The sequence below is a fragment of the Rana temporaria genome, chromosome 2 (genome assembly GCF_905171775.1).
Source record: "Rana temporaria chromosome 2, aRanTem1.1, whole genome shotgun sequence".
Taxonomy (NCBI): Eukaryota; Metazoa; Chordata; class Amphibia; order Anura; family Ranidae; genus Rana; species Rana temporaria.
The window spans coordinates 99214868-99227462 of record NC_053490.1 but is presented as its reverse complement, the minus strand read 5'-3'; the positions used below and the strand labels follow the sequence as shown (position 1 = coordinate 99227462).

At 45.9% G+C, this 12595-nt stretch overlaps 1 protein-coding gene across 1 annotated transcript in view; it reads left to right on the top strand.

Annotated features, from left to right (window-relative positions):
* The window catches only part of ACAT1 (acetyl-CoA acetyltransferase 1), a 46627-nt gene extending 34032 nt beyond the window's left edge, over positions 1-12595 (top strand). Inside the window, exons 11-12 of the mRNA XM_040340584.1 lie at positions 10096-10253; positions 11685-12595. Of these exons, the coding sequence (XP_040196518.1) occupies positions 10096-10253; positions 11685-11805 (279 nt within the window). The 3' untranslated portion in view covers positions 11806-12595. The remainder of the gene's footprint in view (positions 1-10095; positions 10254-11684) is intronic.

Here is a 12595-nt window from a genome sequence, read left to right as displayed (position 1 = left end):
TACTAAAATCTAGTGGAGCGAATTGCCTTCAGAAGACACCTAATTGGTAAATAGAGTCCACCTGTGGCATTTTAATCTCAATATAAATGCAGCTGTTCTGTGAAGCCCTCAGAGGTTTGTTGGAGAATCTTGGTGAACAAACGGCATCGTGAAGGCCAAGAACACCGCAGACAGGTCAGGGTTAAAGTTGTGAAGTTTAAAGCAGATTAGGCTATAAAAAAAATATTCCAAGCTTTGAACATCTCATGGAGCACTGTTCAATCCATCATCTGAAAATGGAGTATAGCACAAGTGCAAACCTACCAAGACATGGCCGTCCACCTAAACTGATGGGCTGGGCAAGGAGAGCATTAATCAGAAGCCAAGAGGCCCATGGTAACTCCGGAGGATCTGCAGAGATCCACAGCTCAGGTGTGAGAATCTGTCCACAAGACAACTATTAGTTGAAAGAAAGCCATAAGCATTTCCTTTGCAACTTGCAAGAAGCCATGTGGGGGACACGGCAAACATGTGGAAGAAGATGCTCTGGTCAAATGAGACCAACCCATTTTTTTTTTTTTTTGGCCTAAACGCAATTCGTGGTGGAAAACTAACACTGCACATCACCCTGAACACTCCATCCCCACCGTGAAACATGGTGGTGGAAGCATCATGTTGTGGGTTGCTTTTCTTCAGCAGGGACAGGGAAGCTGGTCAGTTGATGGGAAGATGGCCGGAGCCAAATACAGGGCAATCTTAGAAGAAAACCTGTTGGTCTGCAAAAGACTTAAGACTGGGCAGAGATTTGCCTTCCAGCAGGACAACGACCCTAAAAATACAGTCAGAGCTACAATGGAATGGTTTGGATCAAAGCATATTCATGTGTTAGACTGACCCAGTAACAGTCCAGACTTAAATCCAAATAAGAATCTGTGGTAAGACTTAAAAATTGCTGTTCACAGACGCTCTCCATCCAATCTGACAGAGCTTGAGCTATTTTGCAAAGAAGAATGGGCAAAAATGTGTCCCTCTAGATGTGCAAAGCTGGTAGAGACATCCCCAAAAAGATTTACAGCTGTAATTGCAGTGAAAGGGGGTTCTACAAAGTATTGACTGGGGGGGGGGGGGCTGAATACAAATGCACACCACACTGTCACATTTATTTTGTCAAAAAAAAATTGAAAACCATTTATCATTTTCCTTTCACAATTATGTGCCACTTTGTGTTGGTCAATCACATAAATTCCCAATAAAATGTGTCCTTTTTGGTTGTAACATGCCAAAATGTGTAAAATTTCAAGGGGTATACATTATCAAGGCATTGTAAAATGTGGTGGCATGGGGTTTGAATATTGTGTTCACATGGGTTAACGCCATGCTCTCTGGATTCTGTACACAATTACAAAATATACTGGTTAATTTAAAATGTATGTGAACCTAGTTACTAAAAGGTTTAATGTTCAATATTTGTGTAGCATTCATTAAAGCGGAGGTCCACACTAAAAGTGAACCTCCACTTTTCAGAAACCCCCCCCCCCCCGTGTCACATTTGGCACCTTTCAAGGGGGGAGGGCAGTGCAGATACCAGTATAATACAGGTATTTTGCACCCACTTACGGGAAAAGCACCCCCCCCCCCCGCTGTCTTCTGGGAAACACACTGGTCCCAGGAGACAGCGGGGACCAGTAATGATGTGCCGTGCGACTCGCGCATGCACAGTAGGGTACCGGGTAGTGACGCCGCAGCGCTTCACTTCCTGAATCCCTCACCGAGGATGGCGGCAAACGAGCGATTGCTCGGCCTCGGCTGCCAAATCGTGGGACGCGATGGACAGGTAAGTGTCAATTTATTAAAAGTCAGCAGCTACAGTATTTGTAGCTGCTGGCTTTAAAAAAAAAAAAAAAAAAAAATCTGGGTGGACCTCCGCTTTAAAGTGATAGCTGGTGACCCCACTATGAAGGTTCTTCTACAGCAGAGGGGTACAAAACCTTTTGAGCACAGTGTATATTATTATTATTAAATGTATATACAGTTCCTGACAAGTCTTGTCGCTTGTGTACAAATTGACCTGAAGTGCCGCTAAAATATATTTCTCTTATCGTCCATGGACGGACACAGCTCCTTAAGTCTTGACAAGTGGGTTATGTTCCCTGTTTACAGGAGAGGACTAGGCAGAAACATGTTAAATGGTTAAATACATGTTAAATTAACAGAGTTGAACAGCCCCGCCCAGGGGGCGGTCCCTCCAGACATAACCCTCCTCACTGCAGCATGCAGCCTCAGTTTCGTTCTGCCTAGCAAAGGAGAAGGACGTATGGCTCCCTTTGGGCCCAGCGCCCTGAGGAGAAATTTTATTTTATTCTATCTTATTTTATTTTATTTTCACTTTTTCTTGAAGAATCTTCTTTCAACTGTCGGCTGAGTGACAGGCTGGATATTATAGATCCTTGTAGTCTACTCAGTCTGACCAGCAAGCGTGGACAAGAGGCTTGGTCTGCCACGCCGTACCTCATGACTCCTGAGGTGGCCGTGAGCTTTGCTCTGAGGTCCACATATGACTGGGCTGTGGTGTTGCCTCACTCACAGTGGACCGGGCCGACAGCTACCTCCATTGCGGTTGTATGTCTGTCAGGAATGCGTCAGCGAGTCCTCGCTCGGACGGGTAAGTACAGTCCCTCCTACTTCGGTGGGTTGGTACGGCTGGGCATTCCTGGGGTTCGGAGGTGCTCTGACAGTGGAGGAGCACTCCTCCCTTCCCTGCTCCGTTCCCTTGCTGCATTGCGAAGGCACGCTGTCCGGGGGGGGGGGGCTTTCCTGAGAGGGCTGTGTTATCTGGCACCTTTTACTGTCTGATACTGGGTTTTTCCTGTGGGGGTTTTCACTGTAAAGGCTCTAGGAGGCTTTCCCTGTTTAAAATGTGGCGTTTTGCCGCCGTTTGGCCGACGCTGGCGCCATTTTTTGGGAGGTTTTCAATTACATTGAAAACTCCCATTGGCGGCCATTTTGTCGTAGCCGCGCCATGTGCAGCGGGCGGCCATCTTTGTGCAGTCCTGACCCCTAGTGCTGTATCTACGGCGCACACAGGTCCCTGCAGACGCCGCAGTTCCTTCATGGTTTCTTTCCTCTCCACACGCTGTGTGATGAGAGCGGTCGGCAGCGCTGGGCAGTCTCCTCCTGAGGTGAGTCCCCTGGCTATGCTAACAGACTTATATTGGGATAAGTTGTTAACTCCCCGGGTCAGCGCAGCGAGTGGGTAAGATGCCCTGTATAGGGCCCTGGGAGCGTCAGTTTTTATGTTAAGACAGGTATTACATACACATGTAAATGTCTTTTATATTTGGAGTCAGTATCTGGTCCTTCCCCCAACATTCTCAGCGGCAGGTGTTAGCACCTGGGATCTCCATAGAGACTTTTTTGTTAGCCCTGGACACTTTTGGGCCAGGCTGGGGGCGGAATGCGGATGGGCGGGGGTTAAAAGAGTGCCCCTCCCTCCGTTACCCCCTGGGGAATGCTCCGTATTATTGAATTTGTGACTATATGTGTTTTTTATCTTTTTTCTATGGTCTATATGACACTTTTTTATTTTTTTTTTATTTTTTTTGTGTGTCACCTTTTAAAGTCCCACCCTCAGGGGGGTACTTTTGTTTTTCTGCTATGAAGCCATGGACCAGGTACCTGGGTAGTAAAAAGAGCAGGATAAGGCATTTATGGGTGCGCTTCTCACTGCTGTAAGGGACTCTCTTAAGCTGTATAGTGCAGCTGTGTTTCCGCCGAGGGCTCTGTCTTTTTTTGGATCTCACAAATCAGACCGCTCTGTGTAGGTTCTTTCCTTCTTGCCCTTCTTTGATAATTTCTAAGATGCGGAATGAGAAAAGCCGCTGAGGTAGTCCCTCACCGCCTGGCGGTTCAGTGCCCTTTTGAGGAGAACCCTTTCAGGGGATCCTCCGGGTGTCATGTATAGCTGACCACTCTCCCTATTACGGGAGACCCCGCTTGTATGGATCTGGCTGTTAGAAGATCCGAGGTACTGGCCCTTGTCATGTTTACCATGCTGGGGTCCGTCTTGCGGCCTATTGTGGCTACTACTCTGGAGTCTCAGTCGATTTCTGAGTGAGCATTTTGCACCAGACAGTGGAAGAGCACCGTCTCTGTACCAAGGATATTAGGCTAGCGGACCCGTTGGTCCAGGGCCTCATATAGGTCTGTGATGATTCTTTGAATGCTGCGTCCTTGTTATCCAGGGCTTCTGTTTCAGAGATGGTACGCGGTGGTGTAGTGGTTAATTTCATTACTTGTCAGCAAGAGTCATCGGTCCGAATTCCGGACACTGACACCAATCTAGCTGGAGCTTACTTTGTCGCTCTCTGTGTCTGCGTGGGTTTCCTCCGGGTACTCCGGTTTCCTCCCACCCTCCAAAGACATGTGTGCATACACTTCCATAATATACATACAAACTTTGTGTATGTATTATTACGGGGGCCGACAAGGGCTCAGCTGGGGGACTAAATTGTCCCTGGGTGCGTAATCGCCCTATGCAGTCGTCTTCCCTCCCTGCTCTAGGTGGGGGGGGGGCGGCTTACAGGTTCACAATTCAGTGAATCTCCCTGCTCTCTGACTGATGGGTCTGCGAGGTGGTCTCTTCAGAGTCCTAGATAGGGTTTACGCCTATCCATAGAACAAGATGTGAGGGCAGTTTGGAATATCTGTGCATTGTTGATCGCTTGTGACTCGTCCGGCCGGTCTAAGGCAGGTGTCCCATAGGCTCAAACACATCCAAGTTGTGTCACCATAGAAGCTGTGTCTGTTGCAGCCAGTGCTTCCCAGTCAATGGGATTGCCATTGGGATGCTCAGAATACCGCTTCTCGGCCTTGGAGTTCTTTTCTTGTTTATTCCTCGCCCGGCTTGTTGGTCTGCCTGAGAACAGTGTGGGACTTGTAAGTCCCGCAGGGACGCATACATGCATGTCCCGTTTTGCACATGTCACAGAATTTTCTGTGCTCCATGATGGGGGAGGGCTTCTGTCAGTCTGTGGCCCTCCCTCTTGATCTGGCGTTGGCACTGAGGGTTTTCACCTAGGAGCTCGCAATTATCCTAACTTTGTTGGGACAGTGAGGTTTTGCCTCGTGGGCTTCTTGAACGACCTTCTTCTGAGGGCAGCTTCTGTCTCAGACCTAATGGAGCTGTTTATAGCCATTCAGACCCCCCGAAGTCTCGGGTGGGTGCTAAACATTTGGAGCCGGTCCTGAGTCCGACTCAAAGGGAGCGAAGGTCCTTCTTCCCCTGGAGAAATTGCAGACTCTTCAGTCTGCAGTGAGGGTATTAGCATCACGCTATCGGTCTTCTCTCCGGATGCATGCTGGTCCGGGACCTGTGGGTAGCCTTCTTCGAGGCGGTACTGTATGCCCAGTTCCACACTTGGGCTTTCCAGGAAATACTGTCCAGGTGGTAAGAAATTTCTTGTCTCTGTAATCGGCAGATTCAGGTGCGCCACTTAGTCGGAGTCTTCTGAGTTGGGACGGAGATCCCTGGATCTTCGGCCCGGGAAGTTGTTCCTTCCTTCCAGTGGTCGTTGTTTACGACGGATGCAGGCCTCACGGATTGTGGGGACCCCTGGGGGGGGGGGGTCCAGTCGGCCCAGAGTCGCTGGATTTGCATGGACCTACGGCCACAACTTCCTGAATGTGCCTGCTCTCTTCTGATCTTGGTGGCTACCCAGGGTCGGGCCTGGTTAGTACCTAGGTGGGAGGCCGCCTGGGTGCTGTGGATCCTGTCTACCGTTCTTTGTCCCATGATCAGGCTTTGATTCTCCTCGTGTTCGAGGCGGTCGCAAGGTACTAGACAACAACGCCAGACCGTGGCTTCGGTCTACCATGGGTATGCCAGCAGGCGGACTACTGGAGTCACCTGATGCTGGACCAGGGTGACTGGTTTTCTGTGCCCGGGGGTGTTTCGGCTCCCTTGCAGGAAGTGAGTCTCACAGGGCAGGCGAGATTATGCCTCAGCGGTAGACTGCCTGCCCTGCAGGCAGTTGCCTCTGGGTTCAAGCCCAGGAAGATCTGTGTCGTTACACGGCTCGGGCTCGCCTTGGTTTTTTCCACTCGTGGATCTCCTGGCCGCTCGTCTCCACCACAAGGGTGTCGAAGTAGTGACCAGGTCTAGTGCTCTGGTACTGATGCGTAAGTTGCGCTGGTGACCCTGTGGGGGTCTGTATCAGCGGCCTTATACCGTTCCTCCATTTGTGTTGCTTCCTCAGGTGCTCCATAGAGTGGAGGCTGAGGGGATCCCGATGTTCCTAATCACTCCAGATTGACATTGGCATCCTTGGTACGCCGTTTTCGGGCGCTTCATAACGAAGGTACCCTGGCCGTCGCCAGGGCGAGAGGTCCTTCTGTCTCGAGGTTCCATACTTCCTTCTGTTGTACAGTCACTAACTTACTCAATATGGCTATTGGTAGCCAGACTTTAAGAGACCGGGGTTTGTCTGACTCGGTCATCTCAACCATGTTGAAGGCATGGTAGTCTTCTTCCAGGAGAATCTACAGTCACACCTGGCAGACCTACATCTCTTGGTGCGAAGAGATGAAGTGACGTCCACGGACGTATTCGATGGCCAGGGTCCTGCTGTTTTTTACAGCTTGGTGTGGATCTCAAATTACTTTTAAGCACCGTTTGGGAGCAGAGTTCAGCCTTGGCTGTGTTCTTTCAGTGGCCCTTTGGGGCCCGTTCCCTGGTGGGTACCTCTTTGTGCTCCCCTCTTGGCCCATCTCTTCCCCAATGAGTTTTGACTCTGGTGCTCCTGGTTCCTTAGGAGCTTTCCCTTTGGAAACTTCAGAGAGATTTTCTCTTAACACTATCTCGAAAGGTGGCCCTTTTCTTCCCTTAGAGGGGTCTCTGAGCTGGCGGGCTTGTCTTGCAAGCCGCCATGCTTGATCCTCCATAAGGATTAGGTGGTGGTGCGCCCGCGACCTTCCCTTCTTCCGAAGGTGGTCTCGGACTTTCGCCTGAATAGGGGCATTGTTCCGTTTTTGTCCTCGGCCGGCGCATCCTGCGGAGGTTGCTTTTCATACTTCAGGCGTGGTACGCGCTTTGCGGGTGTATCTACCTGCTACGGCTCCGTTTTGGAGATCTGACCCTCTTTTGTGTCAGTGTCTGGCCCACAAAGGGCCTGGCGGTCTCGTCGACCACCCTGTCTCGGTGGATCTGACAGACCGTCATACAGGCCTATGCTCTTAGGGGGCAGGCCCCCCTTGTTCCGGTCGCGGCACTTTCGACCAGGGCACCTGGTGCTTCCGAGGTTTTTTCCGACTTCATACGTCGGTGTCACAGGTGTGCAGGGCGGCGACTTGGTCGTCCGTTCACGTTTTTGTTTTTCAAAATGTCCTGGTTGCTGTGAATGCATCTTATGATGCTTTCGCCCGCTAGCGTTTGCAGGCGGCCGTTTTAAGTTGCATCTCCTCCGTTTGAGGAGCTCTGCTTGTTTTGGGGTGAAGTTAAAATTGGTTTTACTGATATATTTCCCACCCCTCGTTTTGACACTGCTTGGGGACGTCCCACTTGTCAAGACTTAAGGAGCTGTGTCCGTCCATGGACGATAAGAGAAAATAGGATTTTTTGTACTCACCGTAAAATCCTTTTCTCTGACGTCCATGGACGGACACAGCTCCCACCCCTCCTTTTTAGGTTTGTACTGCTTGTTACGAACTGAGGCTGCATGCTGCAGTGAGGAGGGTTATGTCTGGAGGGACCGCCCCCTGGGCGGGGCTGTTCAACTCTGTTAATTTAACATGTATTTAACCATTTAACATGTTTCTGCCTAGTCCTCTCCTGTAAACAGGGAACATAACCCACTTGTCAAGACTTAAGGAGCTGTGTCCGTCCATGGACGTCAGAGAAAAGGATTTTACGGTGAGTACAAAAAATCCTATTTTCTAATCAAGATTTTGTTACAAGAATTGGGTCATTTTAATCCCAACAGCTGTTGTAATAATGTTTCAGTGCAAAACGAAGCTGAAAAAGTATTCTAATATTCACCGCTTGGTAAAGCCCATTGAGTCAATTTTTGCCAAGACATAAGTATTTTCGCCTTGTTATATGAGCTTCACCTGTGACTAATAATGGATCAATTAGGTCTCAGGTGTGTATAAAAAGAACACCAGTACACTTGACCTTCTCAACTGCAACTAGACCTCTGCAAACATGCCTAAGATTCACCCGGAGACTAAAGTGTTGATTATCAAGAGGCTGAAGACCAGATCCACTGCTGATGTGGCAGACACCTTCAATGTGTCTCAGCGTCAAGTTCAGAGGATAAAAAAAAATATTTGAAGAGACTGGAGACGTTTTGGACAAGGCCAGGTCAGGCCGACCCCGCATTTTCCACTGCAGCAGAGCTCCACGAGACCTGGTCACCTGAAGTCCCTGTGTCAACCAGAACAGTTTGTCGGATTCTGTCTCGAAATGGCCTCCATGGTTGAATCTGTGCCCATAAGCCAGCACTAAACAAAAGACGATTGAAAAACCATGTGGCATTTGCCAAGGGCCACAGCCTGCTAAAAGGATGGACTCTGGAATAGTGGCAGAAGGTGGATTTTTCAGATGAATCTTCTGTTGAATTACACCAGTCGCCACAAATATTGCAGGAGACCTACTGGAACCCGCATGGAGCCGAGATTTACCCAGAAAACAGTGAAGTTTGGTGGAGGCAAAATCATGGTCTGGGGTTACATCCAGTATGGGAGTGTGCGAGGGATCTGCAGGGTGGAATGCAACATCAATAGTCTAAAATACCAAGAAATCTTAGCTACCTCTTATATTCCCAACCATAAAAAAGGCCAAATTTTGCAGCCGGATGGTGCTCCATCGCATACTTCCATCTCTACATCAAAGTTCCTTAAGGCGAAGAAGATCAAGATGCTCCAGGATTGGCCAGCCCAGTCACCAGACATGAACATCATTGAGCGTATGTGGTGTAGGATGAAAGAGGAAGCATGGAAGATGAAACCAAAGAATATTGATGAACTCTGGGAGGCATGCAAGACTGTTTTCTTTGCTATTCCTGATGACTTCATCAATAAATTGTATGAATCCTTGCCAAACCGCATGGATGCTGTCCTTCAAGCTCATGGAAGTCATACAGGATATTAAATTTGAATCTCACAGCACCCCTACTTAATTTGCTGACATATTTTTGGATTTTCAGTAAAGTTGTTCAATTTCTGTATAGGCGACACAACTTTTGTCTTACCAAAATTTGACCTTTCTGTCTTGATTTAATGATCTTTTTTTCAGTGAAACTAATTTTTTTTCAGTGCATTAAACATTTGGGAGGGCTTTAGCTTTTCATATGAGCTATTTCTAACACCAATTGATTAATTAAAAGTCAGGTTAATAGCAGAAGTTTCTACAAAATAGAGAAGCGACAAGACTTTTGTGAGGGACTGCGTGTGTATATGTATGTGTGTGTGTGTGTGTGTGTATATGTATGTGTGTGTGTGTGTGTGTGTGTGTGTGTATATATGTATATATGTGTGTGTGTGTGTGTGTGTGTGTGTGTGTGTGTATATATATATATATATATATATATATATATATATATATATATATATATATATATATATATATATATATATATAATATATATTTTTTTTTATTTAGTCAGGTTACTGCACTGAAACCTGAGCATGGGCAGAGTTGCCAACATTTCTCTGCAAAATGGCCAACTGCAGCAGGGCCATGGACTAGAGAACAGCAGGGTCAACCAGTGTTTTTCAAAATTCTGAAAATAAATTGGTAATTTTTACAATTTATTTTGTATACTATACTGCTTCTAATGTTTGACTAGAATGGAAGGATTTCTGTATGTGTAGCTGATGAGTTTGCAACCAAACTGAACCTGTCTTTGCCCGAGTGCTTGTGTTGGGTTCCCATGAGTAATTCAGAGGCAGAATTTTGACAATAAATGATATATGAAGTCAAACATATGCAACTCCTGATATCAAAGCTTTCTATATTTAGCGTTGTGTTTTATATTACCATAGACAGTTTCTTAAATTCTGCTATGCAGCGATGACATCATTTCTTGATTATGCTCCTTATGCTCTTGTGCGTTCCTTCAGGTTCTAACTGCTGCTGGAGTAAAGAAAAAGGAAGTGGCAATGTGGGAAATCAATGAAGCATTCAGTGTTGTCGTGTTGGCCAATATTAAAATGTTGGATATTGACCCTGCCAAAGTAAATGTCAATGGAGGAGCAGTCTCTCTTGGGCATCCCATTGGGTAGGTGAACTTCTTCTTCCTTCTTTTTTCATAGTGTTTGCAGGAATCCTAAATACTTACAGATCGTTGCACAGATTATTCTGTAAGCCTGGGCAGTTTCAATTTACCATCTTTGGTCATTTTCCTCTACACTGAACATTTGTCTGACATCTAAAATGTAGCCTTTGCTTAGAGTCCAACTCCAGTCATAGAATGCATGAAGGTAAAAAACCTTGAGCCTTTAGAACCACTTTAATCAAAGTTCTCTAAAGCAAACGAGCTCTGCTTACAACATGTAGCTGATACTACTACAGCAGCCCAGCTGTTCTGTAATGAAAATCATTTGTTTGGACCAAAATATCTTAAAGCAATAGTAAACCTGGAATTCTTTTTTTTTCATCAAAATCGTAAGTCTGGTTGCTCCAACCACTTCAGCCCCAGAAGGATTTGCCCCCTTAATTGAAATGTTTTGCGAAATGGCCCTGGTTTAATTTAACTGACAATTGTGCAACGCTGTACCCAAACAAAATTGTGATTTATTTCCCACAAATAGAGATTTGTTTTGGTGGTATTTGTTCACCTCTGTGGTTATTTTTTGCACTATAAACAAATACCAACAGGTTTTTATATATATATATATATATATATATATATATATATATATATATATATATATATATATATATATATATATATATATATATATATATATATATATATATATATATATATATATATATAAATAAATTTTAGCTATGTATTCTAGCAGAAATAAAAAAAATTCTCTTCAAAATGTATTTTATTTAGCCGTTTAGGCCAATATGTATTCTACTACATATTTTTGGTAAAAAATCGCAATAAGCGTGTATTGGTTTGTGCAGAAGTTATAGCGTCTACAAAAATGGGGTATAGATTTATGAACGTTTTTTTTTTTTTACTAGTAATGGTGGTGATCTGCGAGTTTTAGTGGGATTGGGACGGACAAATCTGACCCCAAGTGACACTTTTGGGGATCAGTGACACCAATCTAGTGCTAAACACTGATCACTGTATAAATGACACTAGTAGGGAAGGGGTTAACACTAGAGGATCAAAGGGGTTAACCGTGTTCCCTCAGTGTGTTCTAACTGTGGGGGGGGGGGGGTGGGTTTACTGGGACACTGTTCCTGATTACTGGGAACCGACTATATCGGTGTTCCGTCAAAACAGGGATTTCCCTTGTTTACATAAGCGGATCCCGGTTCTGCCTCTGATGCGGTTGACTGGCGGACAAAGTCCGTGGGACTGGTATGCAGTAGGCACCCACACTATCTATTGCATGAAACGACGTACAGGTACATTGTTTCGCGCAATAGAGCTTCCCTGCCGTAGTATATATGTGGTGGGTGGCTTTAACTTGTGCATTGTGCTGTTTTTACATTAACGAATACATTTTGTGTATGTTCTTTGCAGGATGTCTGGGGCCAGAATTGTTGGACACATGGCTCATGCTTTGAAGAAGGGAGAGTTTGGTGTTGCTGCAATCTGTAATGGTGGTGGAGGATCTTCTGCCATCCTCATTGAAAAACTGTAACCGCAGAACAATGAACCATACTTCGCAGTTTATAATCTGGCTTAATCTGTTACATGTGTCTGCACTCCGAAGCTGAAGATTTTCTTGTGATTCAACAGCCCATTTCTCATTTGGTGAAATCGGCACACCTTACCTGGTCCACCAGAAGGGAGTTCAAGTCTAAACCTTTAACGACTGCAACACTGTTCTTGCAAGGAACACTGTGAATGGAGGGACAAAGAATGCAAACTGTTCTGTGAGTGGAGGCGGAAAATCTGTCCATCTTGTGCTCCTCCATTCACCGAGTGTACTGCATTTTTTTTAAATTCATGCAAGGAGGGGGGCTGAAAAGAATGGCAGTCATACTGTCAGGGCAGGATCTTTGTGCACACAGCCAAGCCATTAACCCATGCAGCGCTGGAAGTTCACAGCTGTGAAGGGTGGGGAATTTCTGCAGGAACCATCAACCTGCAGGACGCATTATACATCAAAACCGTTGCTTTTTTTTTTTTTTTCTCCTCCCTTGTTCTCTAAACCTCAGCTTTTGCATAAAAACCTTACAAAGGTTGGTGTAGGGGTGCTGGGCATTTAGCAAAGTCCTTGTACTGAATGTACACCCCCCTTCCACAATGGAACCATAAATGGCCCAGTTGTACACATCATGTGCTTCTCAAGTTTAAATATTTTTTCCAGCAGTACCGTAAATGGTTGTTGTGGTGAGAACATAAAGTGATACATTAAACAGCCTTTTTCTACAATTGTGCAGAAACTTATCTTTAGTACAACAATAAACTTGAATTTCATATCTAAA